Raw genomic sequence first — 24362 nt, 5'->3', positions numbered from 1 at the left:
TATTTCTAGCAGTTACAAGATAAAGCATTAATTAAATCATATTCGTCCAAGACCAAGTAGCCACATATAATGATATTTATATAAGGATTCACTTAACACATCTCCTACGCGGGAGCACAATTATCATCTTTATTTCCGTAAATTCAGCTTAGAAAGAGCAGCAGTAGTAGACGCCATATTATTACACATTGCAGCTTTCTCTAGTACAACTACACAATAATTCGTGTATGATTGTAAGTCGGTGATACACGTAGTTCACTCGTTTATCGTTTTTCGGGAAGGATAAATGTATCTCAACCATGCATATTACATTCTTCACTCTCCTGCTTGTTATTCTGGTGAAGATCGAATGCTTTGCTTACTACAGGCAGCCATGTGCACCTCATTTGAACGCAGACTCAATGAATTGACCAATCACGAATTGGCGGGAAAGCCTGCAGTGGAAAATCAGCCAATGAGCATGCTCCATTTTCAAACTTTAGTCTGTCTTTGTCCAGGTCCACAACAGACGTTTGTTAGTTCAACATGAAAGTTATGTGAAAGTTGCGCCATAGTGTAAAATTGTTATTAAACACTCAAGAAACTGCGAAGGACTTCATGCCTGAAAATAGCTGCGATTTTGTCACGGATAAGGTGAGTTTTATCCTGTCTTCCTGCAAATCGTCTTTACGTGATATTTGTAAACAGTGTGTGATGTCTCTAATATCTGCCATTACCAGACAGCGTAAACGAATTTACAGTAAGTCGTTGGATAGCAGTTTTAAGATTAAATAAGCCTATAAGTGTAGTGAGCATGAAGAGTTAAGAACCTGCCACTATCAACGTAAGTAGTACTTTGCAAAATTTGAGTCTTAGTACTGTACTGGAAGTTTTTGTTGCGACTATGTTTAGATGACTTCAGTAGCGTTATCGAGTATAATGTGGTATTCTGCGCAACGAAGTGTTGTTAATCGTGTTTGATTTCCAGACATTTTGTGTCAAGAGTATAATTGTAGAAACGTTGTCTTAATCGATTGCTTTGGCGCCAATAGTTCAGAGATCACAGCGTTGTTGCGTCCCAGCATTCGTTTCTGTAATGTACGGGTGCCAAATAAAAGAACAAATCTCAGTTCGCACTCATAAGATTTCCTTGGTAATAGTTACTTATTGCACTTGATATTTTCCGTGAATTCGGTAAAAGGAATGTTAGTTTCATTTGTTCCGAAAATAGAAAAATTTAATGATTTTGCGTATCGTATGATAAGGAACGTCCGGTTTTTCGTGCAGGTGACTGTGTAAATCTGGAAGAAATTTATATACGTTTTTGGTTGTAAATATAGAATGTTACATGAAAACTCGCTTTCGAGACACATTATTATTTGTTAGTTGGATCACGGCAATCTAAATTGCGTGAAATGCCTGTACATAAGTCTGATAACATGTCAAATACGGAGACAGCTTTTTAAATTTCGCACTGTACACAGTTTCGGCCTAAAAGTGTAAATACGTCGCTTTGATTCAATCCATATGGATTATGATGCGTCAAAGGATGTATACTATATTTGACGTTGTGAAAATCCATTTTAATGCCGTATTTTCATTTCTGTAGTTAATGTTGAATGACTCTTTAGCATTGTAAACCATTAAAATATGTTGAGCAAGCGAGTTGTGACAAACATCTTACACTGTTACGCGGGTGGTCCCTATATTTTCTAGCGTGATGCAAGCCGATACAGTATCAAAAATCCCTAGTAATTTGTTGAGTGAAACCTGTCATCTGTAAGAAAGCAAAGAAAAAGCCAAATCTTTTGCTGTTTATTCACGTATAATGCTACAGGCTTTTTGTATAGGTGGTTACTGTCTTATTACATTCACAGTACAATATCATCTCATTGCTGGTATAATGATAGTTACTAACACTTTGTAAATAAACACACGGGGTGCCCCATGATATTGTCTGGCTGTTCACTAAATATGGTCATTGCACAGTGCTGTTATTGGAGCTATATCTAAAAACAGCAGTTCCTAGTCATAGTTGCTTTTAATAATTTTGCTTGTGTAAACATGAGTCAGTTTAATATAGTGGTCCAGTGTTTGTATCATGTCAGTATTGTGTCGGTATAATTATTATCCTGATATGTGTGCATTATGTAAGTGATGGCCCCTTATCAGAAGTAGTGAATTAAGTATTACTGATTGTCCCAAAGTACTGTGTGCTGATCTTATTCTTCCATTCAGACATCAGATTGTATAGATTTCTTTGTCAGCTTTCCTGTGTGCTGCAGTTTTTAAGTTCTTTATAAGTTACCCAGCCTTTGATTTGCATAGTTTTGTTTAATCTTAGTCCCAAATATCTTGCTGTACATATTATTTTAAGATAATGTATGATTTCAAGAAAATGTAAGATTTGTAGGTTAGCAATGTAAAGTCAATTCGATGAACTACAGTCATGTGCCTTCTTGTACTGATCCCATTTTGTCATGTTGAGGTTCTTGTCAAACTAATTTAAAAAAACTTTTTGTAGAGTTCTTCTCCCAGTTGATGTCATGATATTTCTAACTCAACCCTCCACACTATGTTTCAACGTTGTTCTGCTTATGCTGTATTTGTTACTTTTGTAAATAACATGTTCTTTCTGTTCAATTTTTTCATTGTACCTTTTCTACTTTGTCAAATTATTGTTTCACCTTATGTTCATTATTTCTCAGCCTTTATATTTTTTTGTGCCATAGTAGGTAAATGCTGTGGAGGTAGTTGTATACAGACAGCAAATACTGGATAGAAATGTTGCTGGTAATTAAATCATAGTCCACTGGAGTTCCCCAGACTCATTGCCAGTACATGTTGAGTATATGCTTTGTAACATAAAGATGAGTTCCTTATGCACCTGAACTATAGTTAGTTGTGGATTTCAGTTTGGCTCCTCAGTTGATTGTCATATAAGGTGTTGCACATTTGCATAACTTATTTGATACATACCTTTGAAAATTCACTAGGGGTTATTATATGCTGTAGTAATGAGTTGGACCACTGAAATATTTAAGTTCTGAATTGTTGTTGAGTGTAGCGAATTTCATAATGTGTAGAACAGCCAACATGAATTTTAACTGATTAGACCCGTGTAAATTTGCTGGGCCTTGTCTTGATGCTAAATGTATTCCAGAAATGATTTAGAATGTGTTCAACTTCAAGTATGAAAAACATTGATTGGAGGTTGTTTTGCAAATATTTATGGTTAAATTAGTGAAAATGAATTTTTGGTGGTAACTGTAGATGATACACTTAGACTAAACAGAGTATATCCTTGTGAAGAGAGCTGCATACAACTCATGCCTGAGCTGGCAGAGAACACTGTGCAGACTTAAAAATAGTTATCTATGAAAATGTTATACACATATCTTGGTTCATTTAGGTTGTGCTGCAGCATTTTAAGAGTTTGTTGTGCACTTGGTGTAAGTTATTGTTACAGGTGAAATGTGCATTTCATTCCCCCCCCCCCCCCCCCCCTCTCTCTCTCTCTCTCTCTCTCTCTCTCTCTCTCTCTCTCTCTCTCTCTCTCTTTCGCCCCCCCCCTCCCTTGCCCCCATTATTTTTATTGTGTTTAGACAGCTAGATGAAGGTGAATAAAAGTTAAAGTGAAAAATGAGTGCTCATTCAACTGTAATTTTGCAGTGCAAAGGAGTGGATCATATGTGTATGAGGGATTTCAGTGCCCTGTTAATATACACTTGTAGTTAACTTTGAAGTGAAGCTAACTGCTAAATTACATACATCTTGAAGCTGCACTCTCAAACTTAATTCTTCTTTCTTGAAAATAGTTTGAGAGGACACGTACTTAAGTGTGTTTCCATAGTACCACAAAGTACAGTGATGGATCACAATTTTAGAAGCTAGCTTAGATTCTTTATAATTCTTAGTAGCAGCTACCCTTACTGTGACCTAAAGGGAAATCTATGGCCAGTGAAATTGGTCAACTATGGGTACAGTGTGTAAGACTGGGCGGGGGGGGGGGGGGGGGGGGAGGGGTGGAGTGAGTGAGTGTTGCAGTGGTCTCTTTCAGCCTCTGTTTTCTTTGTTTGTTGCAGTGTGATGTTTTTTATTGTTTTCACTTTTTGTGATAACATACTTCATTTGCAGTTTTGATTTCAAGGCATCGTAATAAATGAAACTTTTAAACTGTGTTAACCTTTCATGCAATACTATGGATTTTGAATTAGTTGTACTGATATGGATTATTGTAATAATATGCTGCTATTACTTGAAATAAGAGTAATTCATAAAATAGCAGTTAGAATGCAGTTTTCGGTGATTACTTCATTCAGAGTTTATCTAATCTTGCCTGAACAAGAATACATACATTTTCATTTGAAAGTTTCATTTAATATGTTCATGACAATGAAATGCACTCACCGCCACACCTCGAACCAAACTATAAAACTTATCTTTCAAAATGAGAAGTATGTTTTCCTTTCAGGACCTATTAGTGTTTATTAATCCATACTGTGATCTTAATTAATTGTTTTCTGTCCTCGGACAGGTGTGTTGATACATGTAGGGACGGTTGTATTTGGAAACTGCGCAAGTGTTTTTTGGAGTCCTCTTATTCAAAGCCATGGCACAAGGACTCCTTAGCAGCAGGAAACGCAGCCGAGATAATTGTGGAACAGACAGTTGCGATTTTATGCCATTACCGAAAAGAGTTAACAGTACGCACTTTGGTGAAAATGTGTACAACAATTTAGTTTCTCAGCATGTTGCACATGCTAGTTTTGAGGGGGAAGACTGGAATGGATTACCAAGTCAGGGGAGTTCAACACACTCGGTGGCTCAGCCTCCCAATTACAGTTATGGTGCAAACCAAAGCAAGAGTAATAATGCAGTGATGAACACAGATATATTACATAATGGTTACAGCAACCTGACTCCTACATCACCAAGTCAGCAGCATCCATGGATGTCAGCTCAAATTCTTAGTCAGTATACTCCGGATCTCACAGCTGCTGATAATCCATATTATTACGAAAATAACAAACTCCTCTTTGCTTTGTACATGGAGAGAGTTCAGAGGGGTGGTACTCCATTTTATTAATATGTGGCCCATTGCTTCAGAAAAAAAATTCATTGATGTATTGAATGTTTGTTTACTCGCAGCATGTTAGCTTTAAAATGTATGGCATAGGTAAGCAGTTATTTGTGGATTACATGAGTGTTCTGGATACACACTAATTGCATGGTGCACAACTAAATATCTGTAAAATATATTGTGTGTGAAGTTTTATAGTATGCTCCTCAGTCAATCCACATCGTATTAGCTTTATGTGGATCACGCACAGCATACATTCATTTTGAGAGTCTGGACTTGATTATAAATTACTTGACCTTATTTTCTGTATTACCACACATATACTTTATTTTTACAGTCATTATTTATGAGAAGCTGACTAAGTTGATCTGAGAAGCGTATGTCTCGTATAACTGTGTTGTATATTTTTACAAGTTACCTTCAGCATAACCTATTGTGTAATGTTAGAGTGATCATATAATTAATTTTTCTTTTAACATATTCACACAGGTGTGTGCATAACTGTCTGATGGTTGTTTGCATAAATAACAACAGTATGCTGTTTAAGGTCAACAAATGATTCTTTGCTGTAGTAAACTTGCCCCTGTTAAGTCGAATTGCTGTATTTATCTATTTATGTATGTATTTATTTGTGTGTATATTTATTTATATATATTTCTTTATTTATTAATATATATTTATTTATTTAAACATAAATATATTTATTTATTTGTACAGGTGTACGATTCATTTTAGCCCATGTGTAAAACCTGAAACTGTATACATATTTTGATAAAAGAAATCCAAAGTTACTTGAAAGGTGCCATAATGTCTTATATACTTCTTACTGAAACAATGTTACTAGAATTAGCTATAAATGTAAGCTATATATATATGTAGACTGACACATTGCTGTGTTTGTTCCTTATTCAGTTAACATGACTAGTCAAGTAAATTGTCAGCATCACAGCAGTCACCTGTTAAATTTCATCATTTGTTACTAATGTGTTAAAAGCACAAACAGTATTATTTGATATAGCAATGTATATTTAAATAAAGTGTTAACTGCATCAGAATTGTGTCTTTGATTTTTTAAAAAATAAGGTATGGTTTCTGTGATAATCACAAAGTATATTGACATATATATTTGACATGTGGTGACAAATATGTGGGATTAGTACAATGAATTTTGTCATTCTCCAGTTTGTATAAATTTTGGGAGATTAGGTGCAGTTGTTTTATTATAAAACACACTCGGGAGGGGTTGTGTTCACATTGCACTGCGGCGTGATGTAAAGAAGCATTGTCAGTAGCACTTTTTTGTTAATGAGTTCTAGGAGCTTGTAGATTTCTGTATGCCCTAGAGTGAATGTATATCTACAATATCTTCTACTATCATTGAAAATTATTGCATAATGTCTAAATAAAAAATACTAAAATATTTCAAAATTTTTTTGCTGTGTCTATGTGCCTAGCTGGGTAGTTGAAACACACATTCTGTTTAAGGTATGCAGTTCTGCTGCGTTCATACTTCATTTCCAAGTAGCTGAGGATGTTGACAGCCACAAACATATATTTATTGTAGTTCACAATCTCCCTAATTCTGAGTAGAATTAAGATATTTTCAGCTCCAGATTCCTTTCTGAAGCTAAAATATATTCCAGTGCAATAAGTAACAAATGGCATACAGAACCTACATACTTGGACACATGAAAATTTTCATCTTACTCAATCTATTTATTTATTGGCCTCATAGATAATGTCCTCCGTTTCACATTTTGCTCTTGGTAAGTAAGCAGCACTGCTAACGTTTGTGTCAATTCTTGTATGAATGTTTGAGATACATAAATCAAAGTACAAGGCACTTTCTTAAGTCTAGCATCAAACTGTATAGTCATTAGTATTCGAGTCTGGTGTAGGACAAATTGTGACTGTGTTTAAAGCGGAACAAGAAACACATTTCATTGACTGATGACCAGTTTAGTTTTCAGGCAACATTAGCACAAATATCTCAATTCAATAACAGTGCACTGACAGTTTATTATGATAAAAAAAACACCTGTGTGCTACCAATACAAAGACACTAGTTGTTTCATAACTGGAAGAAAATGTAATAATTTTGCGTTGTAGCTCTGGTTTTGAGAATGAACATGGCAAGAATTTTATTTTCAGAATCTGAAGTTTTCTGCACACTTTTCATGGAGTCATCCCTCATTCTGGATTAAAATTATTCTTTGAATTTTGAAATAACATAATGGTTCCTTGTGCTAGTGCTCTGATTTAAAGTGTGCAGCAGCAATCCTTAGCAATGTGTATGGATGTGCTCATACTGTTACCAGAATATGATAATTGTCTGTTAAATTTACAGCTGTCCTAATTTTCTTTGGAAAGTTCATGTGCCTGATATTTTCAAACAAACACTAGTACAAATCCATCAAATTTGAGAAACTTGTAGTTACTTGGAGGAACTGTCTGAATAGTACATATTTGTGCAACACTCAGATCATAGCAAAGGGGATAGCTCTGGGAATAATTGAAAAATGACATGGCTCTGGAAATAATCAAGTATGATGGAGCAGAAGTGGCAAAGGAACTTCTGTTCCAGAGTGTGTAGGAGCAAGTTAGTATCCCAGAGGATTGGAAGAACAATCATATATTGGCGTAAGAAGGGGAACAGTTATGACTGTGATAACTACAGGGCTATCTGTCTATCATTAGTAGTCCATGAAGTCTATATTCATATATTGGAGAGTCAACTGAGAAATTGGTGGAGAGGGTGTGGAGCAGCCTGCTGTTAAGCCAGGGGACAGATGCAGGATCACAGCTACACTTTAAGAACAATTGTGGAGAAGAGTATAGTGCTGGCCGCGGTGGTCTAGCGGTTCTAGGCGCGCAGTCCGGAACCGCGCGACTGCTACGGTCGCAGGTTCGAGTCCTGCCTCGGGCATGGATGTGTGTGATGTCCTTAGGTTAGTTAGGTTTAAGTAGTTCTAAGTTCTAGGGGACTGATGACCACAGATGTTAAGTCCCATAGTGCTCAGAACCATTTGAACCCCCCCTTTTTTTTTTGAAGAGTATAGCCAAGAACTGGGACATGTATCTCTTGTTTCTCAATCCTGAAGCTGCATTTGCTTCCTTGTGAAGGCACTGTGTGTGTGGAAAGCACTGGTAGCAAAGATGGTACCAGTGAAATTGATTAATTCTGTGGAGAGTGTGTATAAACAACTGGTGGGAGTGGTTCGTATTGATGGGGAAGGGTCAGGAACATTCCCAATGGAGAAAGGACTCAAAAAGGTGAAGCCTTAGCCCCCTTACACATTAAACATCTTCCTATATGAAGTAACAGAAACACCTAAGTGCCGCGCGGGGCAGCTGAGCAGTCTGCAGCGCCTTGCCGCGGTTCAAACAGCTCCCCTTTGGGCATGGGTGTGTGTGTTTGTCATTAGTGTAAGTTAGTTTAAGTAGTGTGTAAGCCTAGTGACCAATGACCTCACAGTTTGCTCCCATAGGAACTTACCTCCACCACACCTAAGAAGTGAACCCTCAGAACAAAGCTTGGAATATAGAGACTATGACCAGTCTACCTGCAAATGTTTCACTAGACAGATGATACAGTGTTGGTGGGTGACATACCAGAAAGACTTCTGCAGGATGTAATGAAATGGTATGAAGAAGTGAATGGTAGCAAATGCGTAGCAAAGTAATGCGGGTATTAAAAAAAATAGACGGGACGAACAACCCAGTATACTCTGTACTGGAAAGATTCTTGGAAAAGTAGACAGTTTTGAATACCTAGGTGCCATACTTAGTAGTAACGAGGAAAATAAAACGAGAGGTGCTAAATTGAACTAAGAAAGCAGTCTCAATGTACTACCAGGTGAATAACATAGTAGTAGCGAAGAAAGAAGTATGAAAACTAAAATGTAAATTTACAGTGCAGTTATGGCACCAATTACATGGAATGGTGTGAAAGCTCTGCAGTACCAGAGAAACACAAGTTGGATCACTGCCGAAGGAATGTTCATGAGAACAGTAAGAAATCCTAGAAGGGATTGAGAGAAATGAAAGAGACTGGTCAAACGAAAGCAATGTATGTGGCGACTGAGGGGTGTCAGATGAGCTAGTATGGGCTTGTTTAAAGAATGGGAAAGGAAAGAAAAGCTAAAAAAGTATTTGGAATATGTGCAGGGAAGAACAGAATGAGGAAGACCCTGCTTCACTTGGGAGGACTGGATTGAGAAACTGGGACAAAGGAATGCAAAAACAATTGTGGAAATGAAGAAATTGTGTGGAAAGGAAGAAATGGATAGTGAGGCTACCCAAAGCTAGAAAGCATAAGGGAATTGAAGAAGAACTCTTCAATTTTCTTTCTTACATAAAATATGTTTAATTCCTTTCTGGCGTTATTGTTTCATATTCTGTGTATTCAGGAACAGTCTTTCACAGGCATAGTAAATCACATTTCAGATGCGTGGATTTTACTTGTTTGCAAATGACCTACAACGCACTTCTCTAGAGCACTGTGGAGACATTTTGGGTCTTGTTTCTTAAGTAGCTATTTGTAGTTCCACATGTTTCCAAGCTTTGCGACTTTTTTATCTATATCTTTGTCATACTCATATGTAATATCACAAGCCAGATAATTGAAAGGCTGACGAGTTCTAATGGTATATTTTTCACTGATTTTTTTCATCTTGTGAGTCCTGTCTTAAAAAAAACTATTACTCTTTAGTTTCCTCTGTGAATATAGACTATACAGTGTTTAAAGGCACAAATTGCACCATTTATATTACAGAAGTATGTTACAGTGTCTCAGATTGTGTAAATTTGGATTCATTTGGTGAATAGTAGAGTACCGCAACAAAATTCCTTCATTTAGATGTGACTACGTTCTGTGCTTGGTGGCCATTCTACAGTCATTTTACTCTCTAACAGCATAGTCTTCCATATCATTGTCTTAGGCTTCACAACTGGGTCATTCATATACATATTGTTTCCATGGCAGACTTTTACGTAGATTTTGTGCTTAGGCTTACATTATGCCCTGGGGTACAGTTACAGGGTGTCAGAGTACAGCAGTTACTGTTGTGGTGAGCCTCTGTGTTCAGTATCATACTACGAGTGATTTCCTTCTGGAGCACACATTTAAATGTCTGCTGTGTACTTAAGAGTTTCTATTGCTACTGTTTATTACATGTTAGGGCCTCTGAAAGGCTAATCAGTTGCAAAGCAATTATTTGAAGATAGAATGCCTTAATTTGTCAAGTGGTGCCAAATTATGACCGATGAAGATCTCCCATGGTTACAGCTGGGCAGTTTCTGGTGAAGATTCAAAACTGCCACCCAGCTTAAAACCTACGAACTATGCCAGGAAATCTACATTCACTTATGTAAAAACTACAAGACTTAAACCTCTTCTGTACTCTAATTTATCTTGTTTCGATGTTATATTTGGTGCCTCATAGTGTGAATACATGCCTAATATTAGAAAAAGGCAAGTACTCTGCTGTATGGTTCATAATTGTAATTTTTGTAGCTAGGTATTGAAGCCCCCCACCCCACCTTCTCTCTCTCTCTCTCTCTCTCTCTCTCTCTCTCTCTCTGTTCTGCAAATTAAATGAAGTTCTTACAACAACACAATTCTCATATGAATCTGAAACTATTGCCAGATCAGCAGTGGAGTTGTAGTCATAGGTGAGGATGCTCCAGGTTAAATAATGGAGAAGGCGAAAACCATGATCTACTCTTTATTAATAGGTGGAGAGACATCAAGGGGCATTTGTAAACCACAGAGGCTGAGAATAGACTAGCTCATAGATTGAACTGTTGTGGAGCCGTAGTGCTACCCAGTGTGTTTTCTGACGCTGCTGGATTGCTACAAAATGTTCACATCATTTAGGTAATGACAGACAGTGGGACAAACGAGAAAACCAAAATATTTTTACACAAATATGGCCCATGTGGCATAAAATACGGATTTTGGTTGGATAGGCAGATGGTGACTACAAAGATTCACTGTAGATGCATGTAACATAAAAAAGGTAGAACACTCTGAAAACTGAATATTATATTGCAGTACGAAAAGGTGTTTGCATTTGAAAAACAAATATTTATGTCCTTGTTGCAGTAAGGGACCGCACTGTGGAACTTGTTAAGTACGCCTAACTCTCAGCACGATACAGGTTCTCACAGGAAGCTAACTGAGTATAATTTTACCTAAACTTCTAGACCTTTTTTCTTTTTCTTATCAACGTGAAATGTGGTGTTCATAGTGATTTAGTTTTGGTGCATATGATATGTATTATTATGGGATTGTTGAATATTAAATTAGTTTTTAAGTTATTAGTGGTCTTCATTTGGTCCTTTCTGCAAGAAGCCCACTTACATTGAACATTGTCAACATACCGTCATTTTCTGATTTGATACCTTGCCATTTTTATTTTTTTTTGTAGGTTACCTTTGTCTCTTGTCGAGACAAGTTTCGTTTCAAGATGTGCAAAAAAAGTAATTGTATGATACCTATGGCAGCTGTTATATCAAGAACATTTGTACTGAAGGTACGTTGCAGTTTATTTTTCTTCTACTCTTATAAAAAAATTTACAATATTGTTAATTACCTACGTATTTTCAAATGCAAAACTTCATGTTCACATTTACCATTACATAGGTTCTTAATGCGCATGTATTCTGCAGACTATTTTGGGGGAAAAAAAAAACTGTGAACCATTACAAACAAGTGCTAGAGCAGTTAAATATAGTAACATGTCAGAGAACATTATGTACATTGTTGTGTTACAAACTGTGATGTATTTGGGTTCGAATGTTCATTATTACTGATTTTTTATAGTGGCCAACAAAGCATCCAAGGTTTTGGGAAATGGCTTTATATAGATGCACGAGAAGTGACACCACAGTGCATTCTGGAGTTTGCTGTAATGTTTCTCTGTATTAAAATTCAGAAGAGGATGCATAAAATTTCAGTCAAAAAAAGTGCGTAACAACACAAACAATAATAATGATAATAATAATAATAATAATTGTATTAATAATAATAAAGATGATGATAATAATAATCAGCATTTAGTGTTCTCCCATGAATTAAATTTTGAGTACTTAATTTATATTCTTTTGTTTGTAAAATAAAAGTTGTATTCCATACAACTCCCAGCTAACTTTCTGTTGAAAAGTTTGAACTTTACTAGAATGTATGAAAGTGATTGTGGTCATACATTCAGTTTCATAAGGTTACAATGAGTGTAAACTTCCAGTAACAACAGTCTTGTGTTGCGTTGTTGATTACTGAAGAAGTTGAAATAATATCTTGATGTCATTGCTACTGCATATTATATGACTTAAGCATGCAGTCACCTTATAATGTACCCCACCTATGGGGAGAGAAGAACAAGACTGACACTTTACCTGATGGTTGAGATTGTCAAGATAAAGGAAAAATATTTGTGAACTGTTGGCTCTATTTATCTGAACAAACTCAAATTGACTTAAAGTAATATTTTATTCAAACATTTCCATTCTGTAATTTTTTCAGTTTGTCATCTACTTAAGTAATGTGTGAAACACAATTGATGTTACATTCTGCTTTAAGGATGTACTAACAGTTTTGTACTTGCCAAAATATGCACAGAATGAATATTATCATTTAAAGTACATTTATTTGTACGTTTTAAATTTTGTGTGTGATTGAATCCTTCACAAAAATGAATTGACACATTAGTGTATTAGGTATTAATAAGTATCAAATACAAAAATTTTATTTTGGAAACACCAAATTTACACTGCGTGATGTAGATTTATGCAACTAAGTATCAAAGTAATGAGATGACAAGTCACCCTCTGTCAAAGGAATAGTTGTACACATGCTCAATCAAGAATGGGTGCGGGGGAATCTGCATCATAACAAATAACATTGTTACAGCACCATTTTCGGTCATGTGGATTCAGTGGAGTCAACTGAACCTACTGATACTGAATGCAAATTTCATTGTGTAACATAAGGATGACGTGGTGTTTGATGTCATACAATTGCAAACTGGAACGAAATGAAACACTGAAAGTTTTTTTGGTGATGGCAGACTGATCCGTAGCATAGCCAGAGGTCTGGATTAGGTTGTTCAGTGGCAGTTTGGTCACGAGTTGGTGATGCCAATGAATGTGAATATGGAACCTTAGATGTGGTGACACACTTATTGGTATCATAATCTGAGGTCCAGTTTAGATTGAAAGGTAACAGTTTAGTGGTGAGTTGGCAAGCTGTGTCGAATGCCTTTGTTAATTCAATTCAGTGTGTTGATTCAAAATGGCCTTATTTTACCAGTTACAAAGTGGGAGGCATTCATTCTACATATCTTCCACCAATGCAGTGTCAATCTAAGTGAAAATGACAAGTATTTGAAGCAAAGGAGTGGTGTACCTGTCTTTCACTGCAGATGTACCCATCAGTCCAGTTGCATAACTAGGAGGTTGAACAATCAGTGCCTTAGTAATATTCTCGAAATAATGTGGGAGTGGGGATCAAAAGTTAAAGTGTTCAAGGGATCATGTTCTTCACCGATGACACGCATTATCACTATGTGACCACAATGTGTGGATTTGTCGAGGAGTTGAAATGCAGGCACACCCGTTTGCAAATTGTTGCCCTGCTTTGAACCTTTTCTTGATTTCTTTTACTTCTTTTGCTTCTCAGAAGTAAAAAAAAAGAATTAGGGGAAATTTAGTGAATTCCACGATGATAGTCTGCACAGCATTTCCCAAGTAACCAGGTTGTGAGAGTTTCCTCAAGTAGGTTGAGAGAATACACGCAGTTCATGGAACTCAGTGGAGGATACTTTGAGCAAACTGGAAAATTTCGTGAACTTTGAAACGTGAATTACACAAAATATTCATAGTGATTTTCTTATAGTGGTGATGAAATCTGTTTGCCATTACATGCAGTACATGGAGGTAATTATGTGAACAGGGAACTTTTATTCCACAGATTAAGCATGATTTTTTCCTTCTTGAAAATGTCAGTTGAATATATAACATTGCAACTCCCCGACAGATTAAAACTGTGTCAGACTGGGACTCAACCTCGAGACCTTTGCCTTTCATGGTCAAGTGTTCTACTGACTGGGCTGTCTCAGCACAACTCACAGCCTTACTTTTGCCAGTACCTCATCTCCAAGGCTATGTCTAAGCCATGTCGCCACAGTACTACTTCCAGAAGTGCTATTCGTACAGGGTATGCCAGAGAACTGTCAAGTTTCAAACATAGGTGATGAGGTACTGGCGGACATAAGGCTGTGAGGGTAGGACGTGAGTCATGTTTCAATAGCTCAGTTGCTGGAGCACGTGCTCAAAAACGGTGGGTATTGTAACATTAATTAATTATTGGAGTACTCAAGCCGGACTAAAGGTAAATGAACTTTGAAATCATTGATGTATTTTGTGAAGTGTTAAGTGGTATTGTGCCTCATGAACAGTGTGGGTTTCCAAATATCCATTATATTGTGAAAAAATCCATAAAACTTTATAGAGAATGTAGGGTAATGGGGTTTTAAATGAAATATGAGAGTTACTTATCAAATGAGTGGGAAGGCAACTGTTACTATATTATTATTATTATTATTATTATTATTATTATTAGTAGTAGTAGTAGTAGTAGTAGTAACACAGAGACATCAAATCTATACATCTAGGAGGAATGTGTGGCCATTTATAAGAAAAGTAATATGTTTCCAGATACCTCTTTCCAAATGATGTACCCTAAAAATGTTGTAACCATACTACTGTTAATACTGAAAGATCATTCAAATTATTTTCAATTAGTATCAAACAGAAGAAGACAAGTGCATAACACTTTATTCAAGGTACAGCCTTAGTGTGTAAAAGTTAAAAATAATTGATACTATCTGTATGTTTTGTTAATCATCTTGATGTTGAAGCTCTTTTGTCTGTTTTTGCTTTAACAGTAACAAATGTTTTTGAGTGGGGTCCACCTTTAACAAAACGTGATTTTGTTTTTTGTCCCAGACATGTACCACTGCAGTTGCAGCATCATCAGTGGTTTTTTATTATTATGGCTGCTAAAGATACGGAATGTTCTTTACTGTTTAGTACATATAAATATTAGTTTTTAAATCGTAATTACAGGTTTTTGAAGAGCATATAAAATTGTGTTTTCATACCTTCTTACCACATGGTGTGGTTTTCCTGCTGTATTACATTTTTACAGTTACTGTTTTTCATTGCAGTTTGTCACCTGCAACTATATACAACTTAATGTAGGCTAAACATTTACGCAAAAATTACAATTTCTGAACTGTTATGGCTATGTCTGAGATTAATAATTCATGTGAAAGGTTTTGTGTGTGTGTATGTGTAGTTGTGTAGATGTACTCCATAATATGCGCCATCATGTCTATATAAATAGCAACATGTCTTGCATTTTCAGGCACTGGTAGTGCTTTGACGAGATGATGATTAGTCATTAATATTGTACTTCATCGAAAGTAGTGTAGTGTGGTTGTATTTGCTGGATGAGCAAGAATGTAACCTGGGTAAGTTGTTGATGATTGTACTATAGTAAAATATAAGAGGACTGGGCATTATTTTCTAATATATTTTTCTTTATTGCAGAAGTTACAAAAATGGATCCTTTTTTCAGTACACAGGATACAATGTCTTTATCTCTCCAAGAGATGCTTGACTGTGACTACAAATCAGATTTGGAAAGTGTTCTGGGGACAGACCTCAGCCTCTCGTTAAGTGGAGAATTTCCTCCGGTAGACTTAGAAGGAGCATTGGGTACTTCAGATGATATGGCAATGTGGCTTACTAATGGCTGCTTGTATAGTGAAAATAGTAACTCGTCCAGTTCAAATTTGAACCTGGATTTACTGGGTTGTGATACTACTGCAGTGAAGTTAAATCCAAGTACTGTGTTGCCAGTGACATTTGTGACTGTTCCTCAGGCACCACCTAAGACTGTTAGTGTTATTGTTAGTAAACCCTTGATGCCTTCTGAAGAAAAGCTGTCAGACAACTTAAACACTTCAGTGCCAAGTTCTTCAGGAAATACTGTTATGTCCCAAACAGTTTCAGCTTCCACAACCAGAATAGAAACTCCAGTAAACCAGTTGTCAACAGCATTGAATGCTTCAGCAGTGTCTCACAGTGTCAACCAAGTCATCACCAAGACCGATGCTTTTCAGTCCGTAATGACAACAAAAAGTGTCCCAAACATTATCAGCAGTACAAAGTTTACACAGAAGGATCATGTTCCTGCTCATCAGAGCAATGCGGATTTAATTGCAAGGTCCTTGCAACCACAGCCTAATAGTAGGAAACGTGACACCAAAAACTTTGATATGGAGTTTGATGAGAGACCTTATCCAAAGCCTGCATACTCTTACTCGTGTCTTATTGCCATGGCTTTAAAAAACAGCAGGACTGGGAGTTTACCTGTATCCGAAATCTATAATTTCATGTGGTGAGTAACAATTACAGTTTTATCAGCTGTAATTTTAAGCTTAGTGTATAGCATTATGTACTTGTATGTAAAATTTGTAACTGAAATGTTTTGACTGCAAAGAACTCTGAAACTATGGTAGCAGGTCTTCAGGAAATGGCCTGAAAAATTGAACCATCAGACTTATTTTGCCTCCTTATTACCATATTCTTTGAGAAAAAAATTTGTTGTTTCTACAGTTCTGCTGCAGAAAATACACTACCTGTATTTAACAGATGCTGTATTAAGTTGAAGCACCTAAAGATTATGCATCAGTCATCGCCATTGGTGGTGCTGACATTTCTTAGTGTGAACCATCACAGCATCTACTAAGTGTGACTAACAACTTACTTTACAGGAGTAAGTTTTGTGGCCCATTTTTAACATAAAGTTCATAGTTGCACCATAGTCTCTCCATCTGTGTTGTATAGTTTGCTTTTGTCTTTCCCATTTATACCCAGCAGCATGAATGTTATTAGCTCCATTCTTTGTCTGGTGCCTTGCACTTATATTGAGATCCACTGAAATGTACAATGGGTGAAGGTTACAAACAATAGACTAAATAAAATTTTATTTATATTTTGGACAGGGCTTTGAGAATTATGTCAATGAGTAGACAGAAGTATAAATTTGGTTGAGGTCCTCTGAATTAATTTTGTAGCACTTAATGAAGTTCAAAACATGACAAATACCACAAAGAAGGAACATTGTTGTGGTGTCACAAGCAATAAGGCATTTGCAGATAACTCATTTTCAGCCTCTACATTAACTGTTTGGCTGCAGCATAAAATTTCAATTCAGTTTTTTGTGTTAATTGCTCAGCTGTTTTAAGAAATTACTGCTTTCCAGCAATAATATCACATTTAGTTGTAGTTAAGTTTAAAGTGCTGTGATGTATTTTTGCCTTAGTCTTTACATTTTTCACTGTGTGATGTTGACAAGTTACTGCCCTTAGAAAGTTTGGTCACTGCATATTGAACTTGCTGCTGTACACCCTGTGACTGTACATTGAGTATATGCTATAAAATACACACAGTGAAATAGCCTTTTATACATTGATGTTTTGAATGTTCTTTAGATAATGCTTCAGTGTGTCTGTGATTATTTGCCTCTGACTAATACCTCATATTCTTCGTAATTGTTTTGGTGTTGCCATCAATGTTTATCATTTGTTACATGGTATGCACTTGTAAGTGCCAGAAATAAAATCTCTTCCGACTTGTAATGCATGTTGACAGAAACAATATAATGTTTGTAAACTTAATTGTTGTAGTATGATGGATGTAGTAGTGTTGAGTGTAAAGAAATATTGTGTATCAGGTTGATATGATTGCATTATTGGTGCCCCTGACAGCTGTTCATTGTTTCTAGTAAATACGTTACTATTCCACTTATCATATACACCTTGCACCTAGTAAATTCAAATGAGAATTAAGGAAATGACCTGCATTTACTGTAGATAACATATACAACTCAGAAGTAGCTTCTCTAATGTGTCTTCAGTTGTGCACATTAAGATTTGATTATTTCCTGGATCAGTGTTGCTTTGTTCAAGATCACTATCCTCTTGCCTAAGCATGTTTAGTACATTTATTCCTCTTGGTGAGAAAAAAGAAACTTTTACTCTGTACATTTCCATGGCAGTTGCTTACCCATTTATACCGACTTCAGTTGCTGACTTTAAAATTAAGGTAGTTGAAGGTCTCGTGCCTTTGCATGCAGATTACAGTATAGAGTAAGGGGGTCTCTCTCTCTCTCTCTCTCTCTCTCTCTCTCTCTCTGTCTGTGTGTGTGTGTGTGTGTGTGTGTGTGTGTGTGTGTGTGTGTCAGACTGATGATGGAATGCCACACTGCATTACCATTGCCAATGACCAGCAGGTGGATGCTCTCATTATTGAAGACTGGTGAGTTATGGTGGTAGCCATGGCCACAGAAGTCGGACTGAGTGCCGGAATTGCAACAGACATTCGGTGCTCTCCATACGCTTGTGTGATTATTTGACGAATGTCTGTTCCATGGACTACCTCAAAAAAGATTTGCATCCTTAAGGATGACCAATGATTTGCTAAGTGTCAGATGTTCCTTTCTGCACTAATAACTGCAATAAACAAAATAACATTTTTCAGCCAGAGCAAATTAATCTGTGTTTTTAATCTGCTAATCCAATTTTTTTTTTCCTCTGGATTTGCCAGTCTTGATTTATTTTCTAGCTGCTCTTCTTTCTCAAAAATTTTGTTGTTCGTCTTCACAAGTTCGTGTTTACATTAGAGCTGTGGCAGTTTTTTTCCCAGTTACCTTATTTACATAGAGAAGTTTATGCAATTTTTCTTTCTCAGTGTACATATTAATTATTGGAGTGCTGTATATCAACTATATTGTGAAAAATTCCACAAAATTTGATAGAGAATTAAGGCAATGGGGTTTAATGTGAAGTATAAGACTTCCTATGCATCTGAGTGGGGAGGCAAATGTCAACTAACATATTATGGCAATATGGTGGCCAAGAGATCGGTGTCGAACTTTGCCACCCATAACATTTGAAAAACTAAAACATCACACAGTACAGCAAGCTGCCTGAAATTCAAATGTAATGCAAGGTGGAAGTTTAGTAGTTATGGTTGTGGAGGTTTGGTAATGGCAAGTGGTTGCTGTGGCTACAGGTCTTGTGAGATGGGCTGAAAACATGACATGCCTTGGCATGAGATTAACTCCACTACTTTCTTTATAGTTGTCATTGCTAAAATAATTTTGAACACAGTACAGTAAAGCTCTGCAGTGTTCAAGCTGTGATTTGATGGCAATGAGACGTACATTCATGAACAGCTAAGTTTCTAGTACTCATCTTTAAAGCTAATACATAAATGATAATTATGTTAAAGAAGTGCTCATACTGCACGCAGGCTGCAAAATCTTCCACTTAAGATATGCTGTAAGTTATGTATTTATTTATTCTTGTCAAAAGCCTTGCATAAGAAATAGACAAAAGTAGAAAAGCAGACCAAATACATAAAATTAATACATACATAGGAAATGGAGGGGTATCTGTTGAGAGGCCAGACAAACATGTGGTTCCTGAAGAGGGGCAGCAGCCTTTTCAGTAGTTGCAGGGGCAACAGTCTGGATGATTGACTGATCTGGCCTTGTAACATTAACCAAAACGGCCTTGCTGTGATGGTACTACGAACGGCTGAAAGCAAGGGGAAACTACAGCCGTAATTTTTCCCGAGGACATGCAGCTTTACTGTATGATTAAATGATGATGGCATCCTCTTGGGTAAAATATTCCGGAGGTAAAATAGTCCCCCATTCAGATCTCCGGGCGGGGACTACTCAAGAGGACGTCGTCATCAGGAGAAAGAAAACTGGCATTCTACGGATCGGAGCGTGGAATGTCAGATCCCTTAATCGGGCAGGTAGGTTAGAAAATTTAAAAAGGGAAATGGATAGGTTAAAGTTAGATATAGTGGGAATTAGTGAAGTTCGGTGGCAGGAGGAACAAGACTTTTGGTCAGGTGATTACAGGGTTATAAATACAAAATCAAATAGGGGTAATGCAGGAGTAGGTTTAATAATGAATAAAAAAATAGGAGTGCGGGTTAGCTACTACAAACAGCATAGTGAACGCATTATTGTGGCCAAGATAGACACAAAGCCCATGCCTACTACAGTAGTACAAGTTTATATGCCAACTAGCTCTGCAGATGATGAAGAAATTGATGAAATGTATGACGAGATAAAAGAAATTATTCAGGTAGTGAAGGGAGACGAAAATTTAATAGTCATGGGTGACTGGAATTCGTCAGTAGGAAAAGGGAGAGAAGGAAACATAGTAGGTGAATATGGATTGGGGGGAAGAAATGAAAGAGGAAGCCGCCTTGTAGAATTTTGCACAGAGCATAACTTAATCATAGCTAACACTTTGTTCAAGAATCATAAAAGAAGGTTGTATACCTGGAAGAATCCTGGAGATACTAATAGGTATCAGATAGATTATATAATGGTAAGACAGAGATTTAGGAACCAGGTTTTAAATTGTAAGACATTTCCAGGGGCAGATGTGGATTCTGACCACAATCTATTGGTTATGAACTGCAGATTGAAACTGAAGAAACTGCAAAAAGGTGGGAATTTAAGGAGATGGGACCTGGATAAACTGAAAGAACCAGAGGTTGTAGAAGGTTTCAGGGAGAGCATAAGGGAACAATTGACAGGAATGGGGGAAAGAAATACAGTAGAAGAAGAATGGGTAGCTCTGAGGGATGAAGTAGTGAAGGCAGCAGAGGATCAAGTAGGTAAAAAGACGAGGGCTAATAGAAATCCTTGGGTAACAGAAGAAATATTGAATTTAATTGATGAAAGGAGAAAATATAAAAATGCAGTAAATGAAGCAGGCAAAAGGGAATACAAACGTCTCAAAAATGAGATCGACAGAAAGTACAAAATGGCTAAGCAGGGATGGCTAGAGGACAAATGTAAGGATGTAGAGGCTTGTCTCACTAGGGGTAAGATAGATACTGCCTACAGGAAAATTAATGAGACCTTTGTAGAGAAGAGAACCACTTGTATGAATATCAAGAGCTCAGATGTCAACCCAGTTCTAAGCAAAGAAGGGAAGGCAGAAAGGTGGAAGGAGTATATAGAGGGTTTATACAAGAGCGATGTACTTGAGGACAATATTATGGAAATGGAAGAGGATGTAGATGAAGATGAAATGGGAGATAAGATACTGCGTGAAGAGTTTGACAGAGCACTGAAAGACCTGAGTCGAAACAAGGCCCCGGGAGTAGACAACATTCCATTAGAACTACTGACAGCCTTGGGAGAGCCAGTCATGACAAAACTCTACCATCTGGTGAGCAAGATGTATGAGACAGGCGAAATACCCACAGACTTCAAGAAGAATATAATAATTCCAATACCAAAGAAAGCAGGTGTTGACAGATGTGAAAATTACCTATCAGTTTAATAAGTCACAGCTGCAAAATACTAACGCGAATTCTTTACAGACGAATGGAAAAACTGGTAGAAGCGGACCTCGGGGAAGATCAGTTTGGATTCCGTAGAAATGTTGGAACACGTGAGGCAATACTAACCTTACGACTTATCTTAGAAGATAGATTAAGAAAAGGCAAACCTACGTTTCTAGCATTTGTAGACTTAGAGAAAGCTTTTGACAACGTTAACTGGAATACTCTCTTTCAAATTCTGAAGGTGGCAGGGGTAAAATACAGGGAGCGAAAGGCTATTTACAATTTGTACAGAAACCAGATGGCAGTTATAAGAGTCGAGGGGCATGAAAGGGAAGCAGTGGTTGGGAAAGGAGTGAGACAGGGTTGTAGCCTCTCCCCGATGTTATTCAATCTGTATATTGAAGAAGCAGTAAAGGAAACAAAAGAAAAATTCGGAGTAGGTATTAAAATTCATGGGGAAGAAGTAAAAACTTTGAGGTTCGCCAATGACATTGTAATTCTGTCAGAGACAGCAAAGGACTTGGAAGAGCAGTTGAACGGAATGGACAGTGTCTTGAAAGGAGGATATAAGATGAACATCAACAAAAGCAAAACGAGGATAATGGAATGTAGTCAAATTAAATCGGGTGATGCTGAGGGGATTAGATTAGGAAATGAGACACTTAAAGTAGTAAAGGAGTTTTGCTATTTAGGGAGTAAAATAACTGATGATGGTCGAAGTAGAGAGGATATAAAATGTAGACTGGCAATGGCAAGGAAATCGTTTCTGAAGAAGAGAAATTTGTTAACATCGAGTATAGATTTAAGTGTCAGGAAGTCGTTTCTGAAAGCATTTGTATGGAGTGTAGCCATGTATGGAAGTGAAACATGGACGATAAATAGTTTAGACAAGAAGAGAATAGAAGTTTTCGAAATGTAGTGCTACAGAAGAATTATGAAGATTAGATGGGTAGATCACATAACTAATGAGGAGGTATTGATTAGGATTGGGGAGAAGAGAAGTTTGTGGCACAACTTGACTAGAAGAAGGGATCGATTGGTAGGACATGTTCTGAGGCATTAAGGGATCGCCAATTTAGTATTGTAGGGCATCGTGGAAGGTAAAAATCGTAGAGGGAGACCAAGAGATGAATACACCAAGCAGATTCAGAAGGATGTAGGTTGCAGTAGGCACTGGAAGATGAAGAAGCTTGCAGAGGATAGAGTAGCATGGAGAGCTGCATCAAACGTCTCAGGACTGAAGACCACAAGAACAGGAAATATAGATATAATTTCAGGCAAATAGAGCCATATAATAATAGTTACATATAAGCAAATTACAAACACTAAATAGAATCAGACCAAAAATTAGTGACCTCAGTGGAATTGTCCCTGGCCCACAGCAGGTCCTCCAGTCTGCAGGAAACTAGGAACTGAGGACAAGTTGTACAGGTGCTTGGGGTTTGTTCGGTTCCACATTCACATACAGTTGATAGGTCCACAAGATAGTTCCATTTGGCCATATTATCCTTTGTTCTACCCACACCACTTCTTAGTCTGTTACGGGACTACCACATTTTCCATTGCCTGGGGCGGGGAGGGGGGGGCTCCGAAGAAGGGATCCAAGATGCAGTATCTGCATTTCTGGTTTTCCACAGGTTTTGTCGTGCCATTGATGGTGACATACTGTCTTTCATGGAAATTTTTAGAAATTCCACTTTGCTTCTCTCTGTATTCACGGCAGCTTCCCATCTAATATCTGGTGGGGCTATCCCCTCCAGGCTGTAGAGTTTGTAGGTAGGCGTTGCTCTCAGGCATCATGATGTTATTCTGCATGTCTCGTTGAGGGCAACATCCACATGCCTAGCATGTCCAGAACTGTACCAAACAGGGCAGGTGTACTCAGTATCAGAGTAACATAATGCGAGTGTGAGATGTTCTGAGTACTTTTGATTGGGCACCACATCTGCTACTTGTGCGTTTTCTGATGGTGTCATTGTGGGGGGATACTTTTTGCTTTGTATTTAGGCAGTGCTACCTAAATGTTAGTGTATGGTCCAGTGTGACCCCAGATATTTTGGATTGTGACAGGGCTCCAGCTCCATGCTATTCCATATGACTTTTAATTTTCTGTTGGCGTCTTTGTTTCATAGATCAAAAGCACATACTAGAGTTTTAGATGGATTCCGTTTCAGGTTGTTATTTTGGTAGTATGACGCGAGAGTGTGAAGTCCATATGTTAGATGTCTCTTTATTGTTTTGAAACCTTTGACTTGAGATATTAGTGCCACATCGTTAGTATAGATGAAGCTTTTTGTGTTACGAGGTTGTGGCTGGTTGTTGGTATAGATGTTAAACAAGGCTGGTGCCAGGATGCAACCTTGAGGCAGGCTGCTTTTTGTATTCTCTATCTACTTTTCTTGCCATCCAGTTTGACGTAGCATCTGTGGTTCTGAGGGAGAGTTCCTATGAAACTGGTAAACTCATCTCTCATTAGTCGATATAGTTTGTGAAAAATGATGTTGTCCTGCAGAGTATCATAAGCTGCAAAGAGATCCACGAATACTGCTTTTGTGACCAGACCCCACTCAAAACTATCCTCAGTATTCTGTGTCAGAATGAGTATTTGTGCTGTAAAATTTGTATTTGGTCTAAATCCAGCTAGTTTTGGAATCAGTTGTGGCTTGATGACAGTGCCGAGACGATGGAGCAACATTCTTTCGAGGACTTTATAAAGATGGCACAGAAGAGATATAGGGCAGAAGTTCTTGGATCACAAACTGGCTTGTCGGGTTTCAGTATGGCTATTATCTCTGTCCTTCTGTGGGATTTTAGGAATATGCTGTCATGATAGGCTGTTATTATA

At 37.3% G+C, this 24362-nt stretch overlaps 1 protein-coding gene across 2 annotated transcripts in view; it reads left to right on the top strand.

Annotated features, from left to right (window-relative positions):
* The first annotated feature begins 491 nt into the window (after window positions 1–491).
* The window catches only part of LOC126248236 (forkhead box protein N4), an 85119-nt gene continuing 61248 nt past the window's right edge, over window positions 492–24362 (top strand). For both annotated transcript variants that reach the window (XM_049949070.1, XM_049949071.1), the window contains exons 1-5: window positions 492–633; window positions 11494–11598; window positions 11889–12031; window positions 15492–15597; window positions 15677–16529. In XM_049949070.1, coding sequence (XP_049805027.1) covers window positions 15688–16529 — 842 coding nt within the window. In that variant the 5' untranslated portion in view covers window positions 492–633; window positions 11494–11598; window positions 11889–12031; window positions 15492–15597; window positions 15677–15687. The remainder of the gene's footprint in view (window positions 634–11493; window positions 11599–11888; window positions 12032–15491; window positions 15598–15676; window positions 16530–24362) is intronic.

Source organism: Schistocerca nitens, chromosome 3 (assembly GCF_023898315.1).
Source record: "Schistocerca nitens isolate TAMUIC-IGC-003100 chromosome 3, iqSchNite1.1, whole genome shotgun sequence".
NCBI lineage: Eukaryota > Metazoa > Arthropoda > Insecta > Orthoptera > Acrididae > Schistocerca > Schistocerca nitens.
The sequence above is the reverse complement of the archived record's forward strand: the minus strand, read 5'-3'. Positions and strand labels throughout refer to the sequence as shown.